The 27,345-nt window shown below is 38.2% G+C and overlaps 1 protein-coding gene across 1 annotated transcript in view; it reads left to right on the forward strand.

The window, feature by feature from the left end:
* The window catches only part of LOC111873288 (dynein heavy chain 3, axonemal), a 212,089-nt gene that overhangs the window by 111,381 nt on the left and 73,363 nt on the right, over window positions 1–27,345 (forward strand). Inside the window, exons 40-50 of the mRNA XM_033755038.1 lie at window positions 1,750–1,986; window positions 7,488–7,727; window positions 8,950–9,110; window positions 9,696–9,836; window positions 10,556–10,718; window positions 12,511–12,633; window positions 12,992–13,183; window positions 16,452–16,645; window positions 19,129–19,336; window positions 20,885–21,005; window positions 25,261–25,400. Of these exons, the coding sequence (XP_033610929.1) occupies window positions 1,750–1,986; window positions 7,488–7,727; window positions 8,950–9,110; window positions 9,696–9,836; window positions 10,556–10,718; window positions 12,511–12,633; window positions 12,992–13,183; window positions 16,452–16,645; window positions 19,129–19,336; window positions 20,885–21,005; window positions 25,261–25,400 (1,920 nt within the window). The remainder of the gene's footprint in view (window positions 1–1,749; window positions 1,987–7,487; window positions 7,728–8,949; window positions 9,111–9,695; window positions 9,837–10,555; window positions 10,719–12,510; window positions 12,634–12,991; window positions 13,184–16,451; window positions 16,646–19,128; window positions 19,337–20,884; window positions 21,006–25,260; window positions 25,401–27,345) is intronic.

Raw genomic sequence — 27,345 nt, forward strand, 5'->3', positions numbered from 1 at the left:
AAAATACAGATTATATTTACACTTAATGTCTATATTGTTGCCTACTGTGGGACATCCATTAGTCAGCATGCACTCCACTTCTATTCCTTAGCTGTTGATCCTGAAAGAAGAGCAAGAATTCATCAACAGTATATGATGGATTGTGTATTAGGACATCCCTTATTTCTTTTGTGAACTGTTTTTTATAATGTACCAAATCAGTTAAATAATCAGGCAGACTGTTAAATATTTTTATACTCATGCAATGGACCACTTTCTGCCTCATTGCAAGATGTAATTGTAGGACATGTAAATTTCTTTCATGTCTTGTCAGTCTCTCATAAATTGAATAATTAAAAGTAAAATATTCCAAGTTATTTATCATAAAAGTCATCAAGGATAAAATATGTTAGGAAACCAATGTTAATATATTTAACTTTATAGATGGTGGCCTACATGACTCTCTGTGTTTCATCCCCATTATTATTCTAATAGTCTTCTTTTGTAAGAGAAAGATCTTCTTGGCCTCTGATGAATTACCCCCAAAAAACTATTCCATATCATGAGTGAATGAAAGTATGCATGATATATCATTTTAAGTGTTGTAACATTACTATATCTTTTCATAATCCATATTGCATAACATGCCTTTCCCAATCTTGGTAACAGTGATTCAGCCTGTGTCTTCCAATTCAAGAACTTATCAATTTCAATGCCCAAAAATTTAATATGAGTTTCCTCTTGTAATAATTCATTGTTAAACTTTAAATGTACAGGCATATTGTCACGATTGATTGTTTCAAATTTTAACACTTCAGTTTTCCTCAAGTTTAGGGATAAGCCATTGTATTTAAACCACTGACCTAAGGAATTTAACATAAGTGTAGACCTTTCTTGAATTTAATCAATATTAATACCCGACACTAATATACTTGTATCATCGACATACAACAATGACTTGTTGTCAGTACTTAATGCTGATGGCAGGTCGGTAATATATAAAAGGAACAACAAAGGACCCAAAATCGAGCCCTGTGGCACTCCATATTTGACAGTTCCCCAGTCTGAACAGCATTTTATATTTTCATTATTATAGAGTTCAACTCTTTGTCTTCTATTTTCCAGATAGGACTTCAACCATATTTCTATTTTACCACTAGTGCCGTATGTTGTTAATTTACTCAAAAGAATATCATGACTCACACAGTCAAATGCTTTTGTCAAATCACAAAAAATTCCTAATGAATGATTGCATCTTTCCAACGTTTCTAAAATATCATTAGTTAATGTATATATTGCCATTTCTGTGTTATTAATGAAGGCAGTGGTGTTGTAGGGAATGGACACGTAATTTGTATGACAGAGAAGAAATTTTACAGCATATAAGTTGGCCTAGTTTGTGTTCAGTGGCAGATTTAAGTATTAATGAAACTGAATATTTGACTTCTATTACCAGAGAATTGTATTGTCAGTACTCTTCATACTGGTACACCACACATGTATTTACACAAAAAAAACAATAAAAATATCATTTATCATGAAATAAGTCATGTTAGTCATCATAAGCTATTTCCATATGTATTTCAGTAGTTTATGTTTCTCTCCATCAAGGCATTAAACTCTGACTTTGTCATGATCCTGCTTTCATCATTTACTTGTCTCATACAAATTGCAACAAATGTAATATTAAAATGCTTTATTCTACTATGATCTGTTTTGTTTTTGAATAACCATTATTAATAAATATATTCTGTTACTCAATTTCCTTAGGTAAAGGACTTGAATTTGCTGACTGAGAAAATGAATTACTACTTAGATGAGTACAACCTCCAGTCACAAACACCAATGTCATTGGTCATGTTCCAGTATGCTATTGAACATATTTCACGTGTCAGTCGTGTCTTACAGCAAGATAATGGACATATACTCTTGGTGGGGATTGGTGGCTCAGGAAGGCAGAGTTGTACCAAATTAGCAGCAAGTATGATGGAATACACATTATTTCAGGTAAAGTGTGACAATTTTCAGAATTTTTGTGTAGTTGCTCTTCAGTCCTCTGTCTGCTAGGAGTTCTATATGGAAATTAATACTGTTTCACTCTGGATAGGTGTACATATTTTATTTGGATTTGAAGACATATTTTACGCCTTTAACCATATCCAGAAGTTGATCTCTATTGGATTCATGATGCTGGCAATAAATACTTCAAAATATATTAATTTTAAATTCTCCACTTAATTGAATTCCTTCTTAAGCTAATGTGACATAGTGATCACACAAGAAAGCAACATTCTTTTCAGCTATAGGATTGGTGAGCTGGTGAGTGTGGAATAAAATTGTATTCCAGCAGCCAAATTTGTGCAGTTGTGTAATGTTTGGGAGCAACCTGAATAAACAACATTAATGAATTAATTATCAGTATTACAAGGTGTGGCAATAAAGAACCCGGATTACTTTTATGACTCATTTCCGGCCACGTCATTGACGAAGAGGAGGGCAGGGCATTGACCCTTGGACTTCCCTCTACCGTCACACAAAGTTTCATTCACGTGCATCGGTTAGTCTGGCCGCGACCATTGTTAGAAGCGGATCGTGTTTCTGAGCTCCGTCGGAATAATGCTGAGTGCTAATGCAGAACAACGTGCTAACATCAAATTCCTCACAAAACTTGGAAAATCTGCCACTGAAACTTACAATTTGTTGACAGAANAACACCTCTTTGCCCCACAAATGTGTGACAGTTTTATTATGGTATTCCCAAAGATGGGTGACGACCCTTAACATGACTGCTTTAAACTCCTGTGACTAAGCCCCTAACTGATGACCACAACTGCTACAGCTGCTCAGGTCAGTCACTGGGATTCCATATGAAAATCCCCTGAGACAGATTATAATCTGTCTCAGGGGATTTTCATATGGAATCCCAGTGACTGACCTGAGCAGCTGTAGCAGTTGTGGTCATCAGTTAGGGGCTTAGTCACAGGAGTTTAAAGCAGTCATGTTAAGGGTCGTCACCCATCTTTGGGAATACCATAATAAAACTGTCACACATTTGTGGGGCAAAGAGGTGTTACTGGGCATACATCAATTGTACATTCATTTTGAGATATCTCATGTTCTAATTTACCTAGAAAGATGATTTAAGCACCATTAGATTCCTGAATATATAGAGATAATGAAAGTAACAAGATTTTTTTTTCCAAATGATTTGGATCCTTGTGCAGACAGTTACAAATAAATTTGAATATACAGTAGAACTTGGTTATAACGTCATCAAAGGGACCTAAAAATAGTGTTGTTATAAACGAATGTTGTTGTAACCGAAATGGGCACTTCCACAGTAGCCTTGTGTTAGTCACGTAAAAATCTATCAAAAACCAAGTTAAAATGTTGCATTTTTTAGTGAAATACGTAGTTAAGTACAGACTAACGTAACATTAACGTGGAATTGCCCAAATGTGTAATATCAAAGACATATTACAGCGCTTTTCACTGACAATACNTGTTCAAGATGTAGTGCCACTTTCAAACTACTACAGATTTGCTTTCCTGAACATAGTTCAGAACTTCCAGCAATGGAACTGTAATAGCAGGTCTGAAGGGCCTTTAGATGAAATATCAGTTCTCAGTGTTGAGTTACTGAGAATGAATGTCAGATATCTTGTGAGAAGAATGTTAATGGTGTAAAGGAAATAGATTTGAGCGGGACACTTAAAAGCAGAATCAAGGTATGAAACCGCATATAAAAAAGCTAACGCTATCCCTGTAATGGGCCATGAAGGCCCATAGGTTTGTGAGATGTCGGGGCTCCCACATTTTCTGTAGACATTCGGCTCACAGATGGCAATAAGGTTGTCAGCCTTACACACCTTACACCGCAGGAAGAATTCTGCTACTCATTTCTAGTAGAGGCTGAGTTGACCTCTGGGCCATAGTGTGGCTGGAAGGATTAGGTAGACTGAAAAAGCCCAATGACCTCATTGGGACTCAAATCTGAGACCTTCTAACTTCTAGCGTAGTGCCTCAACCAACTATGCTACCGCATGAAACTATATATGTATACTGAAAGCTGTGAGTTGGTGCCCAAAAAAAAAAATAAAAAAAAAAATCTATGTAATTGGTATGGGTTTAAATGCTGATATCCACTTTTCTTTTGACATTTCAGAGCTTATAAGAGTGCCAGAGAAAAGTTGTAAATGACAGAACTATTCAGTCCTCAAGAGCTTGGTCCACAAATATCATGAACACTGTTTTATTTGTAATACAGCGAGTTCAATTAAGGAGGAAACTTCGCAACACCGCTGACCCAGCCCAACAATCCTCACAGATTGCTGCTGTAACTGCTGATAGCAGAATGAGTCATTGGAGCTGATGAACGTGCGCCATTGTAGTTACGGTTACAGCAGCAAACTATGAGAAATATTGGGCCCAATCAATGGTGTTGTGAAGTTTCTTCCTTGATTGAACTCCCTGTACAAGTGGCAGGTTGCTAAAACTGTGAGGCTAGTATTCACTCAGCAACTGAAGCATGTGATATTAATGACTGCATAAAAAATGCAGCTTTAAACTCTGTTATCACCTATCGTTAAGTGTAATATTGAAGTTTACATTTCAGCTACTACCATGTGTTCTGAAATGTAGCAGGTAAAGTTAAGCTGTAATCTTAATACAAGAAGCCAAAAAGCACAGCCACAAGCAGATAAAAACTTGCTGCGAGAAGTGGCCAACATGTTTTAGTCATTATCATCGTCATTATTGTCATCATTTTCATTGTCTTCATCATCATCATCATCATCTGTAAAAGTTGACTTTGTTAGCCTACTCTGTTCTAAAACTGTGGGAATTGAATTTTTGAGGATTATGAATAACTCTATTTTTACTTGAGCAGGTTATCAGCCTGTAAACTGGAAAATATTTGGCCATCAGCACAACAGTATTTAACTAAATAAACCAAAGAATCTCTTAAGAATTGGTTTATTTCAGCGACTACTACATGTTTCGGTCCTCATGGGACCATCATCAGGTAGTTCTACAAATATGTCTGTAGTTAATTGATGCTTGTGTTTCATATTCATAAATTTATTTATGCTGTATGCATGTCTAATATGAACTATCTTCATTGTATGCATCGGTTAACTACAGATATATTTGTAGAACTACTTGATGATGGACCCATGAGGACCAAAACATGTAGTAGCCACTAAAATGAACCAATTGGTAATAGTTACCTGGTTCATTTAATTAAATATTCTTGTGTTAATGAACAGACATTTTCCTGTGAGTTATGATACACAACATGATGCATACAGCAAAAATATCAGCCTATTGCAAAACCACCTATGTTGGAGGACCAGATTTTTTATTCAGTGGTTCCTTCCCTCAGACACTTTGCCTGCCATGGCCAGCAAGTCCTATGTGCCTTCCATATAACCCTGAAAAAGGACCTTTTCCAGGTGCTACCCTTTGGTCTAGTGGGATCTGGAGCTTGCATAAGACAGAGTCACCACTTCTTATAGTTGGACTGTCTCGGTATGAGTTCCAAGTTGGTACATCCACATGTTTTAGTTTGTAATACATCTTAGAATCTCTCCTCATTTGAAGTGCAGGAGCATTCTTCATAGTTGCATATGATTGATGAAGATTACAAAATAAGCTCCTTGCTATGAAGTTCAATTTTAAATATATAGCATTCTATATCAAGTCACATTATATATACAAGGTGTTTCACGACTTTAGGGCATAACTGCAGGAGGTGATTTCCTAGGTCTTTGTGATCAAAAAAGTTCATATAAACATGTGTCCGATTTTGGACGGTTACAGAGTTATGACCGTTTTTTCATTCCTGTACATGCCCTCGTGTGAACCGCATCTATCATCTGGCGGGTCACTATTTTTAGCCAGCTACAGACAGAGCGTTCTCGTTATCTCGACACTTGAGAGGTACCTAAGGCGAGGTGGGTTGGTATGTCCGGCCACGGCTAGTGTGGCGGCTACTGGTGTTCAGAACTGTTCTCATCTCAGTGTGTCTGTTACGTTCATGATGCTATTTACAGTTTCATTTGAGGAGTATGCAGATATGGTTTATGTGTATGGGTTTTGTGACGGTAACTCAGTTCTTGCTGTAGCTGAATATCAGCAACAGTTTCCGAATCGTAGAGTACCGAACCGGAGAGTGTTTACTGGAGTTTACCAGGCATTGTGAGATACCGGTAGACTTCCCGGCGTTCATATTGCAGCCGAGCGTGGTGTTAATGGAGGTGTCAATGAAGAAGGCATTGTTCATATGGTACACCGCAGTCCGCATACTAGTACGCAAAGAATTGCAAGCCAGGTCTCCAGACTTAAGCCCACTGGATTATTGTGTGTGAGGGTGGATGAAAGAACTGGTTTACAATGTGAAGGTGGCAACGCGAGATGCTTTGCTCGGTCACATTCTGGACACCGCTGACCATATAAGAAACAGCCAGCTGAAGCTGCTACGTGCTACCCATGCGGTTCACAACCGAGCAGCAGCCTGTGTTGCGGCCAGCGGTGGCATTTTCGAAAATCAGCTTTAAGCACCAATAAATTCAAATTAAAGGTAATTTCACGAAGTTAACTTTACATTCATACTTTAAATGTATCATGCATTATGCTGGTTTATTATTTTGTTCTGTTTATTGTCAGTAATCATTACCTTCTATTCTGAGTTTAAAACGGTCATAACTCCATAACCGACCAAAATCGGACACATGTTTATGTGAACCTTTTTGATCACAAAGTCCTAGGAAATCACCTCCTGCAGTTATGCCCTAAAGTCATCAAACACTCTGTATATATGGTCATTGAAATTTAAATTGACCTAATCCTTCCTGCCACACTATGGCCCTGGGGTCAACTCAGCCTCTAACAGAAATGAGTACCAGGAATCTCTGGGAGGGGTAAAGGGCAGCTGGAGTGTAAGGCTGACAACCTTACTACCATCTGTGAGCCAATTGTCTAGAAACTGTGGGAGCCTCAACTCTCACAACTCTTAATAATGTTGTATTTTAGCGTCCTGTTGCACTGATTCGCGTCCATGATGTGTATGTATTGACCATCTTCTAGTGCACACAATCTCACTTGTCACTTCACTACATGTTTCGGCATCACTGTGCCATCCTCAGGTGTGTTATTTACGTTAAACTATTGCACTGCTGTAAATCATGTGTCGTTAATATGATGTATAAGATGATAAATCTTAAATTTTATTATAGTACATAATGAATATACGTTTTAAATCAGTTTATAAATGACACATGATGGCAAGCAGTGCAATAGTTTAACGTAAATAACACACCTGAGGATGGCACAGTGATGCCGAAACATGTAGTGAAGTGACAAGTGAGAGCACTAGAAGATGGTCAATACATACACATCATGGCTGTCTCACAACTCTGTGAGCCTTCACGGCCTTTGATATGGAATGATATATATATGGTCAATTCATGCATATTGCACTTAAAACCACATGGGAATAATGATTCTAGATTGAGATTAGACAGACCTATGGAGAGTCAGAGTGGAAGAATGATTTGAAAGCTCTTATGAAGAAGGCTGGTGGAGAAGGAAAACCAACTGTTTTCTTGTTAACTGACTCTCAGATAAAGGATGAATCATTTGTTGAAGATATTAACATGATCCTCAACACTGGAGATGTACCAAATCTTTATGCTTCTGATGAAAAAGCTGAAATATTAGAGTTGATGCAGACTGCAGTCAGGATGTTGGTGAGTGTTTGAAAGTATCATGCTTATTTCAGATAAGAAGTTTAGGTTGTGTCTGCAATTTTTACATTAGAGATCATGAGCATTATTTAATATGTTATGTAACTGAATATGAATTATGCTTCCACTGGGAAGATTTACATTTTCTCAACACACGTCACCTTTCAGTGCATTACACTTTTTCAACTTTGATCCTAAGGACAGAGCAGATGTCAACTCTGAGCATCAGCCAAGCAGAAATGATGTCTTTCTTTCATTATTAACGTTCTCTGCAGATTTATTTTATTTATTTATTAATGTATTTATAGTCCATTTGAAATTGCTGCCCACACCTCAGAGTATATAGCATCAAATGCTAGGATAATTAGTAATTAGTAATTAATTAATTGGGAAAAATGTGGAAGAAAGTGATCATGGTCTCATTTGAGGTACTAAGAGTTTCCCTGGGCAGATGAGGAATTGCATGGAAACTCTCATTCATTTTGGAAAATAAATCAAACTAAGAATGTCCAAAATTCAAAGAAGATATGCTCCCTACTCGATTGTGACAGTTTTTGAACAGAACATGGTCTGTCAGAGCCACATCTGAAGTGCAGGTTGGTTTATTGAATTCCATCATGCACAGCAACCTGAATTTCCTTTGACTTTTGGATAGGAGAAAAGGCAATATTTTTCTTAGTTTACATTAGCATTTTGTTTGATGGTGTCACACAAGGTTTCCATAATGGCTGCATCAGGTTTACCAGTGATCCTAGAAATGTGTCGCATGAATCCTGGAAGCAGTAGACCCTTATATCTGAAAACAAAGATTTCCAACCTTCAGTTTATGTTTTGGTTATCCTTTGTCACTCCACTGCATGAACATCTGTTTAGTTAGTGGACTGTATTGGTGCACAAATGAATTATCATCTGTCAGTACTCTAGAAAACGAAGTATCTACATACTATTAAAAAAATCCATGTTTTAATTTCAGCTGTTAGGTTAACACCTTTTCCTGTCTAAAGTCAGTGTTTTAGGTATCCAGTGACAACTGACCTTGGACATGAATTTTTTCTTAACTATGAGAAGAACTGTATCCATGTAATTTCTAAGATCATGAGCTAGACTAAGGACTTTGTTGCAATGATCTTCCATTCTCACAGCTGCCACTTTATGAACAACTGACACATTTGTCCTCATTAACATTAAGAGGTTGTTAAAATATATTATATTTTCTTTGTTTTAGGGTAAGAAGATTGAACTTACCCCACTGGCATTATATAACTTCTTCATTGATAGAATAAGGGTGAACCTTCATGTGGCATTAGCAGTGTCGCCCATTGGAGCCTCATTTCGAAACAGACTGCGGATATTTCCATCACTTGTTAATTGCTGTACTATTGATTGGTAAGATGTTATTGAGAAATTGTATATATTGTTATCATCATTTGCTTTCTGTACATATNTTTGATCTTCATCGTGAATATTTGGTCGCCCTTCATTGAACATTCTACACCACTGTCCTAGAGTCCCTTCAGCCATATTTTGGCTGTAAACCACTCATAATTCATGATAGATTTCCGCAGCACTCATGATTTGGCATGAAGAATGCAGATAACAGTGTGAATTTCACAGCTGATGGGATTATCAATCGCAGAAAACATCATAGAGATGACCAGTTATATGCTGGTTTACAAGTCACTGTGTCATGTGACATTACCTCGCATGCATGAGCTCTCCCCCCACCTACATTACTTACCTAAAATAAGTGGAGGTTACTCTCCAAATTGTCCTAGTATATTAATGATATTTTTCTTCACATGGTCCCTCACCTCTGACATGCTGTTCACTTTCATACAATATTTTGTGCTATGTTTTGTAATAATCTTATTAACAGGAGTCAGCCAACTGATTTCTTTGGTGTCCTATTTTCTCAGCTTTCTTATTTTAATGTGTGTTAATTAATGTGTTAATAGCAAAATTCATATTCAGGTTTAGTGCTTGGCCAGAAGATGCACTGGAACTTGTTGCAAACAAATTTTTAAAACAGATTGACATGGAATCTGAAATAAGAAATAACTGTGTGGAAATGTGCAAGCACTTTCATACTAGTGTCAGCAACATTTCGAAAAGGTATGTCATCATCTGTAGGTGTAATTTATTCAGTATTTTGGATGTACAGGTAAAAGTGAGGTGAGAAATAGACAATCTCTTTATCTTATTTCACAGCTTCTAAAACTCTTTCACATATGCTTAGAATGGTAGATCAATCATGGCAGGATTCTGAATTTATGAGTCTAATGATGATAAGTTTGAACATTGGATTTAACAACAAAAATTCTTGTCCTTGTTGAGATTATCCAGTCAGTGTTCTTGTCAGGTCTGCAGCACAGTGAAACTACAAAACTAGAAGAAAACAAATATAATTTCAGTAGATCTTAAATTTCCAGTATAATGCTGCCAGTACATTCCTATTTTATGATTTTTGAGGCTTTTTGTTTTTTGAACAAAGGTATGTTTCTACTGTGCTTTTCAATGCAGCTGCTGAACAAAATTACAGTCACTTCTCTTCACTCTTAAGTCCAGTCATTGATATTGTCCTTTGTAGTGCAATACTGATTTAGCATTTTCCGATTAAACTGATGTTCTGAGAATAATTAAAGGGCGAGGTTTCAGGTGTTTTACTCTGTAGAGAGAATCTGGAACACTTAAATAAATTATATAATAGTATAATTTCTTGCAGTGATTGTAGTGGAAATTTTTAACCCACAAAATCTGTTGGCATGTTTGTAATATGTCAGTTTTCTAGCTGCAGTGATTCAGTTATATTAATCATATTTTAAAATGCACAGATATTATGTGGAACTTAAAAGGCACAGTTATGTTACTCCAACATCATACCTGGAGCTGATCACATGTTTTAAGAGTCTCTACGACATGAAAATAGAGAAAATCACAACACAAAGGGACAGATATGAAGTGGGACTCGAGAAACTGGACTTTGCTGCTGGGCAGGTATGTTCAGGTTCTAACTTCTCTTTCTTCATTTTAGGATCTGTTCCATGTGTTCTTGTTACTGAAATTTTCTAGCATTCTTCTGAATGACACAAAGTTCCTCACAAAGGAAGTCAGTCATGAAAACCAATTTCTTCCCACAGGGGCTCATTACCATATTTACAAAAGACCGCCACTAGTCTGTGACCTAATCCAGTTCACACTTATGTAATTGTAAAATTTTAAAAATCAGTGCTACATATATAACAGGCAATAATATTCACAACATTCAGTTTATTCTGCTGCAAGAGTTGTTTTCTTTATGTGAAAGCTGTAGGCCTGCTTAATGAATAACAGTACTGAACTACACTCATGTTAGTGTTTATGCTATATGTGCTGGGATCAGCACAATTTTTATGGTAGATACAAAGTGGTTCAAATATGACCAGGACTGATTTTTTTTTAAACCAAAATTGCGAAGCACTTACTTGCACATGTCAGTCTTCAACGTACTCCCCTCCAGAGCCAACACATTTTTTCCAACGTTCTGGAAGCATCCTGATGCCCTTTTCAAAAAAGTTTTGTGGTTGGCGGCGTATCCACTCCCGAACATTCTGGATGACGGCGTCATTGTCCACAAACCACATGCCTTGCAAGTCTGATTTGAGCCTTCTGAACAGGTAGAAATCACTTGGTGCCAAATCGGGACTGTACGGCGGATGTGTCAGAAGGTTCCATTTCAATTTCCGGAAGGTTTCCATTGTTGTTTTGGCTGTATGGGGGCGTGCATTGTTTTGAAGGAAGGCTACCCACTTTCCACCTCTCTTCCGCTTGGATTGGATCTTTTCCTTCACGTCTGTTGCCAGGAGGTCTGAGTAATAAGCTGCGTTGACTGTTCTGTCATCTGTCAGAAAGTCTACATGGATAACCCCCTGCCAGTCCCAGAAGAACGTTGCCATCACTTTTCCTGCCGAATGGCTCCTCCGCGCTCTCTTGGGTTTGGGAGAACTGGTATGCCGCCACTTGCGTGATGATTGCTGGGACTGTTGTTGGAGTCTGTGGTGAATTTCAGCGGACGGGACGTTTTCTCCAATGAGGAATTTGATCACAATGCGTTGTTCCATGCTCTGCGGTACCTTCCGTTCACTCATCACTCTAGCAACTTCCAGACATGACTGAACAGGTTCTAACCCTAACAGGAGGGAGGGTGGAGGTTGTGGCTTCACTCTCTCAAGGTCGCACAGCTGCTGCGCAGTGCGGCTTGTTTACAAAAAAAATCAGTCCCGGTCATATTTGAACCACTAGTATTTACATTTACTGCTTCTATAATGAATATGTAAGCATAAAATAAACTGCTGTCTACCTGGTACCCAAACATGTGGAATTGTCAGCCAACTGTGAAAAGTTTAAAAGCAAATTTCCACTTTAATAAAGTTATTAAAAATACATCTGTGATCACATATTTTTACTCACCACATAATAATTTCCCCAGGTGCCACCAACAATGCTGCCCATCATCCTCCTTCATACATGTGACGGTACAATAGAGACTAGTTGAATCAGTGATTGCATTATAGTATATGTATCCAAAATCTTTCTCCCATTCTGCTATATCATTTAGGAAGACTCCCAAGGAAGAACTGAGGTGAAAACATGTTGTTTTGATTTTATACTGGGTATCTGTAAAAGTCTGTCTCACACAACTAGCAGAGTCATCTAGCCAGTGCAACCCATTCCCCAAGCATGCTGGATAATGTGGAATTCACTGTATTACACTCTAATGACATGTTACACTGTTACATTTTATGGACAGGTTGGACTGATGCAAGATGAACTGCATGTGCTACAACCACAGCTGATTGACACATCAGAAAAAACTGAGAAACTCATGATCAAAATTGAACAAGATACAGTTGTTGTGGAAGCCAAGAAAGAGGTACCTCTTTTCTTTATCTTTGCAGAAATGTTGGTATATTTATGTAACCTATCAATGGTTTTTGTTCTGTGCTGTTCTTCTATGCCCTTCTAGGAATGGTCCTGATTGCATCATGTGTTTGTGATGTGTGGTTGTTAATTGAGTACATGACATATATTTAGTCCTGATAATAACTGTATTATTAATAGTATTTAATAAGTAATGCCACACCTGATATTGATATGTTGATTCTAAGTATGTAATTTTAAGAACTGATTTTTCTGTTGTACTGAACACTTCAATTTTTCCTTATGTAACATACACTGTAATAGTGTATTTGAATCACTGCTGTGATTTGAAGTACCATTTGTGGTTTCAGATTGTTGGTGCTGATGAAGCGTTAGCCAATGAGGCTGCTGCAGCTGCCCAAGCTATCAAAGATGACTGTGAAAGTGATCTCGGTGAAGCCATACCAGCACTGGATTCAGCACTACAAGCCCTTGATACACTGAAACCTCCAGACATCACTATTGTGAAGTCAATGAAAAATCCTCCTGCTGGAGTTAAACTGGTTTGTAATCAATAGAAGTGGAATGATATAATATTTATCGCTATAATTGACAGCTGAACTGTACACAAATCACATTTACTATGTCTTGAAAGGAAGAGGAGAAAAAACCAAGAAAAAATAGAACATCCAGTAGTGTGAATTGTAGCATTGTAGAACACTGATTTTCATTGATTGTGAATTGTGTTGTTGAGTGTATTTTCATACATAAAGTAAATCATGAATAGACAAATCTATGTTATATTTTGTAACGTGGATGGCCAGACCAGTAAACACCCCTTGACCAATGACATACAAGGCACCAACTCTCAGTGGAGGAATGTTATCACACGTTGCTAGGCAACAGCGCACCAATGAAGATGCTGACTTAACAGGCAAATTGAAGACTTTGTGTGTTGTAATTATAGTAATCTTGAAACTGTTAAGTTCTTTGTAGTTACAGCTAGTGAAGATCCAGTAAACTGATTCACCAATCCAAACCCATGTCATAGTCACTCAAACACATGACAGTATATTGACTGGATATGCATTGTATTTTGCCCTAAAGGATGCAACTCTAGATGACAACTTAGAACAGTATCAACAAATAATTGTGCTTACAGCAATCTGTTGCTTAATCTTAATGTAATTCTTGGAAATCCTCTGAAAATTCATCACAGGTGCCGGAATTGTGAGATGTCTTGTAGATTTAATGTTACTGGGTTCATGATGATATTACATAGCTATTTTTCTGATATCATCTTGAAGATTTCTGTGTACTTAATCAGCCACCTTATGTTTTAATCCTGCTTATACCAACTTCTTGCAGTAGTCTCACAAGGGTTTGATTAAGAGTATGAGCTCCAGTTTCAAGATCATGCTGCTTAATTTCTTAGCTCTGTCAGGCACACCAAGCACGGTAGCCCAGTCCAGCTCAGGTTTGATTTGGATCACACAGAATATTGTTTCCTGACATCCACATTAATCTGTTGACCTTCATCTTGAAATTCTTAGTCATGTTCACAATTACAGAAAGACAACTAGCATCTATCATAATCACAGTTCTCTGAATATTTAGTTCACCTAATTTATTTGAGAACTGAAGCCACCAGTTCTTAAAAACATGGGTTGTTATCAGGACATTAGAATTTTTTTCTGGAGCTGAAAAAATAATTTTCTGCCTTTGAGATAATCAGTTTCAGAAGATTTGTCATGACAGATAATTGCTCTTCTGCCTTTCCCTATTTTCACTTCTACGCCATCCTTTTCATTAGACACTTGTCATGTTTTGCATGGAGAATGATTCTGGTTAACCCATGTTTCATCCAGACAAAAAAATAGTAGGCTTCATTGCCCCTGCTTTTGAATATCTTAATGTTGTGCATTATTCACAGAAAAGTGATGCTAGAGGTTACAGTAGGCATTCTCTGTATACTAACGTTTCCCTTACATGTCTGTACCTTAATCTAAACCTTCTTAATTTTAATATCCCCCAAAGGAACTAATAGATCCAGGCCATGCCATAGTTCAAGTGGTTAGTCACTGGCTTCCCACTGCGGCCTGGGTTCTATCCCGGGTCTGGTCAAGTAGGATTTGTGGTGGACAAAGTGGCGCTGGGGCACATTTTCTCTGAATACTTTGGTTTCCCCTGCCAATCTTCATTCCATCAAATTCTCCATCAACATAATCACCCAGGGCAGGCTGCAATAGGCCAATCAGTGGCCGCTGTGCCAAGTGGACCCAGTTGGACTCCACCCTTTTAAGTGATTTAAAAAAAATAGATCCAAGAAATTCCAAGTGAGCCTGATTTGTTTTATTTATGTGTTCATTATTCTTTTTTGTGCATTTGAATTTGAATTTATTTACATTCCCTAAATGCAATTACTTGATGCATGAAACATCTTTCTTGTAACTAAATCTTTATTAAAAATGACCAAGTCCGGTTGTTTTCTCACACTTTGTTATACTTTACATGGCAACACATGATGTAGAGCCACATGTTGTAACAGCATTGGGTCTCTCTTGCAGCATCCTTTGTATAGGTGACTTTCTAATAATACATGCTGCAAGAAATGAAGTAATCTCATGCAGCACCATAATTATGTCATTGTATAAAGAGATATTTCTTTCTCTCAGCAAAGCAGTCATATACTATGTTAGTTATATTATAACATATTTTCATATTGTAACGTGTTTACGTTACAGATCCCACTTCTGACACCAGTTGTCGCGTATCGGGCGTATATCGCGACAAATAAATTCTCGATGTATTCGATGTAGCGAATTTTATTTCACATTCGCACTTACAATCACCCAAATTACAATCTGACGATTACTGCTATCTGCAGTATCACAATTAGTACACTCCAAATGCCACAATACAACTGACTGGCTGACTTTACGTCTCGACTCGGCGACTGTTACTTTATAACTCAGTACAACTCGCTGGTAGCCACATTAGAACTGACTGTGAATAGCCTTCGCTGCGCCTCATGTAGCCTCGATCGGACCATACGGAAAACGGCCGCGTAATAGGCACCCTTGTTGCTATGTCGCTGTGTTGCTATGTAACGCTAGCGGAGGTAACCGCTGTTACTACCGTAACGTCGCCGCTGTTGACTCGCGTTGCCTAGCGACCGCGATATCCCTCGGTGACGTCACCGCGGAGGGGAGTGGCGGGGCGGGAACTCGCCTATTACCGTAAGAACGCGAGCGTTACGCCACCGCCACGCACCGCTGGGGAGGTAGGGGTCAACATGTCACAATATGTTAGTGACTAGAGTCAGATTTTGGATTGATAATAGGATTTACTGAATACTCGTGACTCTCAAATAATGATAACAGTTTCACTAATCTGCACACTCTTCAAGTCACTGTAGCACCCACTGTGTCTTCTCAGTTTCATCTGTCTTCATCAGTTATTGCTTGGTAGCGGCTTCTAACAGTGGAGATTCTCCTTCTGCTGTGCACATTGCCAGCCACCAACTGTGACTGCTGACTCACAACTCACAAACGACTGACTGACTTTTAATTTTGGTCCAGCCACATCGCCTCGGTACAGACTGCATACAAAACAATGCTTCCTGCAGTTTTTTTGTTCCAGTATTCTCCCTTTCAGGGTTCATGGCACAATATATTTCATGCTGTCTTTTATCATTTCCTATCACCATTGGTCTGCATAGTAAGAAATTTCTACTTTATAAACTCAATGGTAATAGGTCCTGTAACTGAATCTGTTAAATTAACTGAGGTGCCATATTTGTAATAGTTCTGTTTCCTATATATGTTGCAGGTTATGGAAGCTGTGTGTGTTATGAAAGGGGTAAAACCTGAAAGAAAACCAGACCCAAGTGGTTCTGGAAGGATTATAGAAGATTATTGGGCTCCTTCATTGAAAGTTCTTGCTGATTTTAAGTTTCTAGAAACACTAAAGACATATAATAAAGACAGTATTCCTCCAGCTGTCATGAAGAAAATCAGGGAGAAGTAAGTGACCAAATGTTATGCAGCATGGAATTAATGAATATACTAGTTCTGTAAATATTAAACAGTGCACTGAATGGACTGGCAAACATATTTAAATGAAAACAGAGTTAAGGCCTCACAGCTGTCTAATATTTTCCATTACCATTCATTGCATTCATTCCATAATCAGGCTTGTTTTTAAAATACAGAAAATTAATAGGTCAAGTGGTAAGGGTAGGAAATCTGCATTTTAAATTTTCAGATGGCAGTTTAGTTCATTACTCTGAACTCTTTAATCAGGTGCATGTGTCTTTCATCCTATCCTTAAATTCCATTATGTAGTTATGAAGACATTGTGCTCTAGGGTAAGGTCTTTCAAAAATCTTGGTCATTGATTTTGAGGATGAAACCAGGAATGACTGTGCTAGTGAAGGCCAGCAGCAATTTAACTGACCAATCAATAAGATCTCTGTCACAGTGGTCTCATTTTCTTGACCATCTGGGTTCAGTATGGATTTTCCTACATGTTTTCTTCTTCCGTTACCACTGACAAAGGTGAAATTTTCTGAATGAAGTGTACACCAGGCCACACTGTGGTTAGGAGCCCATAGTAAAATGCAGTACCCCCTCCCCACCAACACCAATAGAACCAGAGATGAATGCCTTACTGAAGCTATCAGAATTTGAATTGTCATTACAGACATTAGCCACAACAGCAACATGCCTTCTTATCTTAAAACCTCTAATTTCCTATCATCAACATTACCACTGTGACACTCATACACACCTGCGAGGTAGGGACAGCCCTGGTGGCATGCACTATAGAACACTAAGGTTCTTGTGACGATAGGTATTTGAGATGTGTGCAATTTCTATTAACATAGGTTTCAGAAAAAAATATCATGCCCTGTTGGTTTGATGAATATAACTGATGATTACTTAAAGTTGAAAGGTGAAATTTATGGAGACTCTTAATAACATAATTCCATGGAATATAGTCTTTCTTGGGAAAATAAGAGTGCTTAGATGGTCAAGAATGTGTCACTTTGTATGAAATCCAAAGGTTCATTACCATGTTTAGAACAGCCCTTCTGAGCCAGTTAAATGCAGTTGCATTCTTGCACCATATTTATTCCATTTTATTATTATCCTCCCATATGCGCCTAGGTCTCACCCTTCAGATTTTCTGACTAAACTTTTGTTTGCATTCATCATTTCCTCAGAGTGCTAGATGTCCTACTCAGCTCATCCTCCGTGATTTGATGATCTTAATAACATTTCCTAACAGGGTGTTGAGGAGAATAATTGGACCAAAGAGGAATGAAGTGACAGGAGGTTTGAACAAAACTGCAATGAGGAGCTTCATAACTTGTATCCTTCACCAAGTATAATTAGAATGATCAAGTCAAGGAGGATGAGATGGGCAGGGCATGTAGCATGAATGGCGTGTTTGAACTACTGTGGACGCCGTTCAGATTGATAATTGGTTTTATTAACAACCTACAAGTTGTAACTACAATTAATTATAACATTGTTGCAGGGCTACACGATTTGCAAACCCTACACACTAGTCCCTTCACTCTATCTTCAGTAGTCTTCACTTACAGTATAACACAAGAGCTATACAAGTGTCACTGAATTACACACTCCCAATACCCAATGCCTCCTCAATTATCACAAACTATCAGCCCAGCAACGGACTTCCTAGAATCCAGTTACGTGATAGCTACCACTGTTGCATTATGTCGTGTTTACAGAGGCGTTGCTTGGCAACACTGCCGAGAGTTGTGTACTGCTGTGTATTTACCACCGTGGTTCGGCTCGGCTCAGCATGGCACAGTATGGCACGGAGAAACACCACTTTCCTTATTGTTGCATAACCTTGTTCCCCTGTTGCAGAACTTGGCAACTGACCGTTTATCAAGAGTCTGTCTTCATGGTAACTCGTTCCATATCCCATTGCCCAACAACAGTTTGACATGTCACAATATACAGGGTGAATCGTATAGAATCAGCCCGATGAATTTGCTAATAATTCCGCAGGTGATGCATATAACCGCTCACAATTACGACATAATAATCCATGGGCCGTGCTAAGTCAAATGGTGTGTGCATAATCCGGCAAGTGGCAGCCCTTATGCTGCAAGGTCAAGGACAATCCTGAAACGTGTCTGCAGTGGGCAGGCAACAGTCATGGAGTACACTGTTGAACAGCGAGTGTTTCTAATGCCTACTTGAAAACGGCGGACACTTTCAACACCTGCTCTGATCACGGCACACAATCGAAGATAAGATATGTGTAAATTACTTTAATATCTGTATGGTATATTTTATATTACACCTCATTTCATCCAGCCGGTTCTATATGAATCACCCTGTATATATATATATATATATATATACACACACAAACACATTTTTGCTACCTCTTCTTATAAGTATTAAGTAATTTTCCTTTCCCCTTCAATAATGCATATTTAATTAAGATCATTCCCTTCTCACAGGTACATTCCAGACCGAGATTTTGATCCAAACATAATAAAAAATGTGTCAACAGCTTGTGAGGGATTGTGTAAATGGGTGAGAGCTATGGAGGTGTATGACCGTGTCATTAAGATTGTTGCTCCAAAGAAAGCAAAGCTAGCTGAAGCTGAAGCTGAACTTGCTGGTCAGATGGACAATCTTAATGAGAAAAGAGCTCAGCTACAAGAGGTATTGAACCGTTAAAAACTTTAGCTCCCATTATATCGATTGAGCCAGCTGAGGTAGTTTCTGCTAGGTGGTGAATGTGGTGAATGGTTAAGTGGTGTTTTTATTACGGTTCTTTTATATGTACTTTAAGAGAATGTACTGTGCAATTTAATTTCAACATTTCTTGGAAAATGTATCCTTATTTTAAGTATTATTTTCCATTTATAAGGAATCGAGTGGAAGTTCATTCATAGTCCCTAATATTAATCTTGAGTTGAAAGGGTCACTAGTGCATATCTCAAGCGTGCTCAAGAGTCACTTCTAACTCTAGGAACTTCTTACTTGGCTATTACTCTTCTCCCATCCCCTGTTTACTTTTAAGAACATACAAATTATTTTATATTATGTTTGAATCATACAAAATATTCTTGTGGCAAACAGTCCATGCAAATGAATAATTAGGTCATCAACAATGATGTAACAACCTGTGCTCTGAAATGAGAAGGTATTCAATTTCTATGCTGAAAAAGTATAATGAATTCTACCAGCATACTGATGCACTGAGAACTTGACAGTAATCTACAAAGGAAGGCATCTTCGCTCATTGAAAGTATCATATTAAAACGGCTCTTATTTATGCACATTGAGCATCAACCACTAGGAAGCAATATCACAAAATGAATTAAGTTAAATGCAGGCATGTAATTAAAATTGGGGGCACACGTTAGCATAGTTGGTTGAGGGGCTATGCTACAAGCCAGAAGATCGCGGGTTAAAGTCCCAATGAGGTCATTGGATTTTTTTCAATTGACCTAATCCTTCCAGCTGCACTATGGCCCTGGGATTCACTCAGCCTCTAACAGAAATGAGTACCAGGAATTAATTAAAGAATTTTCCTGGGGAGTAAAGCACGGCCAGTGCATAAGGCTGACAACCTTGCTGCCATCTTTGAGCTGATTGTCTAGATAATGTGGGACCCTCAACGTCTCACAACCCTATGGGCCTTCAAGGCCTGGTACAGGGATAGCTTTACTTTTTTTTTACTTATGTTACAGTTAATTAAAATATGACTCTTGAGTCAGTTGTTGGAGTTATGTCAGTTTATTTTCATGAATATATGACAAGGACATTAATACAGAATTTGAGAATTAGGGCAGGTTACTTCCTCGACAGGTATGTATTCTTAATGCTGTTTCTATTTTAAGTTTACCTGACTACATCTATCAAAGATAATTGGAATTTACCATACATCATCCTAAATACCTTTGCAGCCTAAATTTCTCTACTCTTAATGTCTCTTTTTTTGACAATTTATTTGTTGCCCATATAAGCAACAATTTTAAAGGTGCTCTTTTAATATTTTATTGTTAAGAGGGTAGACTTGTATATGTATTTACATCACTGTACTGTTTATATTTATGCGGGAAATAATTTAACATATTGTTTAATGAAGTGTAATATTTCAACAACAGTCCAACAAGAATTTGTTATAAATGAAATTCTGGTAGTACTGTTTGTGTTTGGTAAGCATCGTGTCAGTGTCCTAAATAAGTTTAAATGTAATTCCAGGTAACAGATAAACTTCAAGCCCTTAATGATGAATTTGCTGCCATGACAAAGAAAAAGAAGGAACTAGAGGATGCTATTGATATTTGTTCTCAAAAGTTAGATCGTGCTGAGAAGTTAATAGGTGAGTAAAAATTTTTATTTGTTTTCAAGATACTGACCTCCAAAAATACCTATTTAATTAGCAGTTCAGAATACAAATTTGAAAGTATGCAGTTCCAGGAAGATGATTCGATACCTACCTTCTCTCTGATGCATTTGTCAATACAGAGAGATTATTATAAGTTCTAAATTAATAATGATAACAAACTAACTAACTAACTTCATGGAGCTGAGCCCTTCTTGAGAAGCTGCCAGTTGTACACCTACTCAGGAACTTCCAAAAATTTTATGGAACCTGAAGGTTCATTACCGTGTTCACAATATCCTGCCACTGGTACCTGTCATGAACCAGATAAATTCAATTCATATCACCCCATACTATCTCTAAGATACATTTTAATATTATTCACCCATCTACATCTTGGTCTTCCTAGTGGTCGCTTTCCTTCTGGCTTTCCCACCAGTATCCCATATGCATTCCCCTTCTCCCCATTCATGTTACATGCCCTGCCCATCTCAACTTCTTTGGCTTGATCGGTCTAATTACACTTGGAGAAGAGTACCAGTTATAAAGCTCCTCATTATGCAGTTTTCTCCCACCTCCTGTCACTTCATCCCTTTCTGCTCCAAATAATCTCATCAGCACCCTGTTCTCAAACTCTGTCCATATATGTTCTAACCTTAATGTCAGAGACCAAGTTTCACAACCATACAAAAGATGTAAGAAGATGCTGGATGACTTTGGGGACAGAAGAGGATAATTTTATTTGAAGGAGAAAGCTCTAGATCACATTAAGTGGAGGAACTGTTTTGGAAGAGACTGTGCACCTGTCTTATGACAGATTACTGATGAATGAATATTTGCAGTGATTTGTGTTAAAGAGATGTTCATCAGCCAGGAATGAAAGGAACATGAAAGCTTTTTCTCATCAATGTAAATTTTATATCTTCCATTATTACAGCTGTAGTACAGCCCATGACTGCCTCTGTGGTCTAGTGGTCAGAGTTCCTGGCTACAGATCCAGAGCTCCGGGTTCGATTCCCAGCACTATCAGATTTTTTCTGAGAAGTAGTGGGTCTGGAACGGGGTCCATTCAGCCTTGTGATGATAATTGAGGAGCTGTTTCAAGGAAATAGCTGCTCTGGTCTAGACTACCGAAATTAACAGCTGTGGGGATTTGTTGCGCTGACCATGCGACACCCTCTGTCCACTAAAGGTGGCACTAACTTCGCCAACCAGCGGCAGTCACTTGGTCAGTATAGTTCGCTTGCAGACTAAAACCAAGGAGTTTGTTTTGTTTTTGTAGTACAGCCCGTGGGTTGAGGTGTGACTGTGTCAGTGAAATGACACTTCCCAACTGCCCCCCTTATAATTCTTGTCAAAGAAGATGATATCAGTATTATACATATTTGGCATATCTCAGGCATGCATTCAGTGAAACCAGTGGCACTTGTTTGGTCATGGAGGACACTGCTTCGGTTCCAGTGGATGATGATGTTCAGGTTCTCTCCAATGGAGAAGTATACTAGTCTGCAGTTACTCATTTGCTGAATATTTTGAAGGGTTTATAAATGACAGGAAGAAATCTTTGAAGAATGACTGCAAAGAGGTATGAGTGAACCTGGTTTCCAGTAAATGAGTGATTTAGGTATTATAATACCTAAATCACTCAATGATAATTATCATTGTGTCACAGAACACATGGTTGCAGAAGAAAAAACACTCTAAACTATTTATCAAGATAAATTCCCATATATAGACATAGTGTGCAATATGAGATTACATATGTAAGATGTGAGGCTTTCACGGCGGTGACTAAGAAGAAAGAAGTCTTCTGGGATTTGGCACTGTGTATATGTGGTGTTAACTGACGTTTCGGAGGAACGTATCGCCTCCATCTTCAGGGTAGAAGGAAAAATATAAGAAATCTGCAAGCTAAGAGACTGTGAGGACTGGTAAAAGCAGACTGGTGTTGGAAATATACACAGCTATGTGAAAGCAGTGAAGGAAAGGGGGAAGGGCAAGTCTACAAGTGAAATCAGTATTGTCGGAGGGGGGGGGGAAGAGCTGGCACAAGCTTGTAGACTTGCCCTTCCTCCCTTCCTTCACTGCTCTCACATAGCTGTGTATATTCCCAACACCAGTCTGCTTTTACCAGTTCTCACGGTCTCTTTGCTTGCGGATTTCTTATATTTTTCCTTCTACCCTGAAGATGGAGTCGATACGTTCCTCCGAAACGTCGGTTAACATCACATATACACGGTGCCAAATCCCAGAAGACTGCTTTCTTCATGAGATTACATAATTCATAGCATGTATTAAGAGGTAAAAGGAAAAGCTATCTCTGTAGCAGGCTGTGGAGACACATAGGTTTGTGAGATGTTGAGGCTCCCACATTTTTCTAGGCTGTCAGCTCACAGATGGTGATGAGCTTGTCAGGCTTGCCTGTTGGCTGACCTTTAACCCTAGGAAGATTTCTGGTGCTCATTTCTGTTAGAGTCTGAGTTGATCCCAGGGCCATGGAGCAAGCTAGAAGGACTGGGTCAATTGAAAATTTCAATGACCTCATCAGGAATTAAACCCAAGGCCTTTTGGCTTGTAACATAGCGCCTCAACCAACTATGCTACCACATGCCCCTTAGCATTCCTTGACCTGGATAATTGGGACTTGGCTTTGGTTTAATGCGGTGCTTTTAGGCAGATTTTATGAACTGTACCTCACCATTTTTAATTTGACTCTTCCAAGGCTCAATCATTTCTTAAAGAGGAGATTAAATATAGACTTCAAGATTTGTTTTGCATTCTGTACAAAAAAGAATTCAACAGCGCTCTTATATTTTTTTATATACTCAGATTGGTATTCTCAATGTTATTTCTCAATGTACTTATTCTATAAGTAAAAGTGGTTCTCATCAAAGGATGTATTTATGTATTTTATTCTTTTATTTTCAATGTCTAAATCTTCAAAAGAAGCAGATGGTGGATTGTTAGTGAATAATGAATTGGGTGCAATGTGAAAGTAAATGGTCATGGTCTAGTTTAAGACACTGCCTTGGCATTTGAAGGGAGAGACTGATGAAAATCTCAGAACACCTTAGTCAATGTAGGTGACCTCTAGACAGGGATTCAGATCCAGGACTGGATTACAAAGCTTCCTAACAGCTAACCATGACACTCATTAAGGTTATATGAAATATGAAGGAATGAACTATTAGGAAATAGTGACTGTAAGTTTTTATCTCACATCCAGTTCAGAACTCTGGTCAAGGACCCCCCAAGGCTCACAGTTCTTCAGTTATCATTCTACGTTGCCTGTATGCATTGCACGAATAAATCACATACATCTGTCTAAATTTTAAAATTATATTGGTTTATTAGTAGATTGGGGCACACGGTAGCATAGTGATTGAGGCACTATGCTACAAGCTGGAAGGTCGCAGGTTCAAGTCCCAATGAGGTTATTGGATTTTTTCCAATTGACATAACCCTGAGGCCAACTCAGCCTCTAACAGAAATGAGTACCAGGAATTAATTAAATAATTTTCCTGGGGAGTAAAGCGTGGGCGACACGTAAGGCTGACAACCTTACCGCCATCCTTGAGCTGATTGTCTAGATAGCGTGGGAACCTCAACGTCTCACAACCCTATGGGCCTTCACGGCCTGATACAGGGATAGCTTTACTTGCTTTTTTATTAGTGGATTAAAACTAGTCCATTCTGCCAAATGACATGGTTAAGTGGTTAGCATTTCTGCTTCTTTCTGGAAGATGCTGAGTCAAAATCTTGACATGGAGGTCGACTTTCCTGACTGATATATCTTGTAATTTTCTCAGTTCCTCCAGGCTATGCCTAGAAAGTAGTGTGTGATAATCAAGAGCTGTTCTATTTTGCATTCATATGTCATGTCATTCCTAGTCATTCAACTGTTTAATAAATTATAAGCAACATTTATAGTTGAAGAAAGCAGTCTTCTGGGATGTAGCACCATGTAGATGTTGTGTTAACCGATGTTTCGGAGGGACATATCTCCTCCATCTTCAGGGTAGTTGATGGTGCCATTAGGAGTCTCACCACAATAGAATCAACCACTCAGCCAATGTTAAATAATCTATACAGTTGATAGAGTGGCATTTATTAACTCACCATTCTAAACAATTAATTCTTCCATTTCAGACAGTCCTAAATAACCTCTGCTATTGATACAGCATCATTACATAAGTTATTAAGCAAACAGTAAGACTATATGACTGCATTAAATGTGACCTGTTTATTATAGGTAGCTTGGGAGGTGAGAAGGCCCGTTGGAGTGAAGCAGCAAAATTTTTACACGGAACACTGCACAATGTAGTTGGAGATGTTCTGTTGGCAGCAGGGGCTATAGCTTATTTTGGACCCTTCACAGTGGATTTTAGACAGGTACAATTTATAACTTGAGTGAAAAATATACAGAGTTGACACAGTTAACTATTACATTATTGGTGTTTTCCACGACTTATATCACTCCACACAAATCTTCTCAGTCTATTTCCACTGGTCTTCACTATCCATTTCCTGGCAACAAATTTATGAACCTATAAAAGTCTCATTAAATTACACACTCCCAACATCAATGTTCTACTGCACACATGAAGTCTTCAAAGGCTGACTTCTTGTACTCTTCTGTACTCCTTGAGTTTACTGCTTCCTTGCTGTACTCCTCCAGCTTACCACTGTACTCCAGCTGCTTACTGCTCAGCTTAGGAATTCTGATCGCTTACATAGACACAGCACGGTACGGACCTACAGGAAACACATCACATGATCGCTATCCGGCTGGTCCATTGGCACTCGGCTAGATCTACAGAAAATACATGTCATGTGATTTCTAAGCACTGTTATGTGATGTCATTGTGCATGTGCAAGCTGCAGAGACAAAGAAAACACTGCTGCTCTGTTGTTTGCCATGTGTGTATTGCTATTGTTGTCTGGCAGTGGATTTACATGTCACAATATACTTCATTTTGTATGTGTAAATAATAATAGGGATTATGAAACTCACAGATCATATGTGCCCATAAACACTGAGTTACGAATTCTTTACACTGCTTCTTGTAAATTCAGTGGGCCCTTGGTTTACAATGATTTGATATATGCTTGTTTGAATATCCACCAGTTTAAAAATGTTCTAATATTTCCTTTGTTTACCCCAAAGAACCATTCTCAGCCTCTTACAAATGGCGAACTGGAAGATTTGACTGCATAATTGACTCAGAAACAGGAGCAGAAAGAAGAAGAAGAACCATTTTTAGGTCTATAGAAATGCATGACCAGCAGGAAGTTCAGACAGATTGAAACTTACCTGCAGAGGTTAGGTGACATTGATGCTGACTGGGAACAGAACAGTTCCATTAGAAGCAGAATCATTGAAGTGCTGCAGTCTTTTTGCCATGTTCCACAGGACAGGAGGCATCATGCAAGGCAAACAACTTCCCTTTCTTATTTTAGAAAGAATTCTGAAGATCCACAGCCAGGGCATTCCTCTTGTCTGTGACACCTACATAATTGTATTTTATTACTGAATAAATGTGATATAAATCCATGTATGTAATGTTAATGTTTAAAATATATAAAAGTTTTATATTATTTTATGAAAGAGAGTTTCTAATTTTGTATATCAGAAATGCATCCCATTGAAATACTCATACATTATAATACTTCATTTGTGCTAATTGGATATATGCCAGCATCTCCAGGAACCTAACACTGGCAAGAAGCAAGGGTCTCATCATCATCATCAGTAATCTGTCAAGACAACAGGTCCACAGTCTCTTCCAAAACAATTCCTCCACTTAATGCGATCTAGAGCTTTCTCCTTCAAATGACAGTATCCTCTTCTGTCCCCAAGGTCATCCAGCATCTTCTTATGTCTTCTTCCTCGTCTTCTTGTCACTTCTGCAAGGGTGTACTCTATTTAAATGGTAGCAATTCAAATACGAGTATAGCAGTTCCTCCTGATTGTACTTGTCAGCTGTGGATTTCAAGTAGCCATAGTTTTCCATTTGTATCCATTTTTTCAGACGTGTTTTGTTTTATACAGGGTAGAAATGAAAGGTGCAGACAAACTTTGATCGTGAGTTCCACATACCAAAACAAAAAAATGCCATATTGACATGTTCTGACATATTGAATTTGAGTAATAGCTGAAAGAATATGCCCCACCATTACAGCAAGTTTCAAGACAATTTTTATTTCTCATTAGGGCCTCTAGTGCCCACAGCTTTATTTTCCTTAAGATACAACTTATGTAGTTTATTTAGATCTCCATAAATTACTGAAATGTCATCAATTTTTTTCTTCAGTAAGTTTTGAAAAAAAATTGTCA

Source organism: Cryptotermes secundus, unplaced genomic scaffold (assembly GCF_002891405.2).
Source record: "Cryptotermes secundus unplaced genomic scaffold, Csec_1.0 scaffold131, whole genome shotgun sequence".
Classification (NCBI taxonomy): Eukaryota; Metazoa; Arthropoda; class Insecta; order Blattodea; family Kalotermitidae; genus Cryptotermes; species Cryptotermes secundus.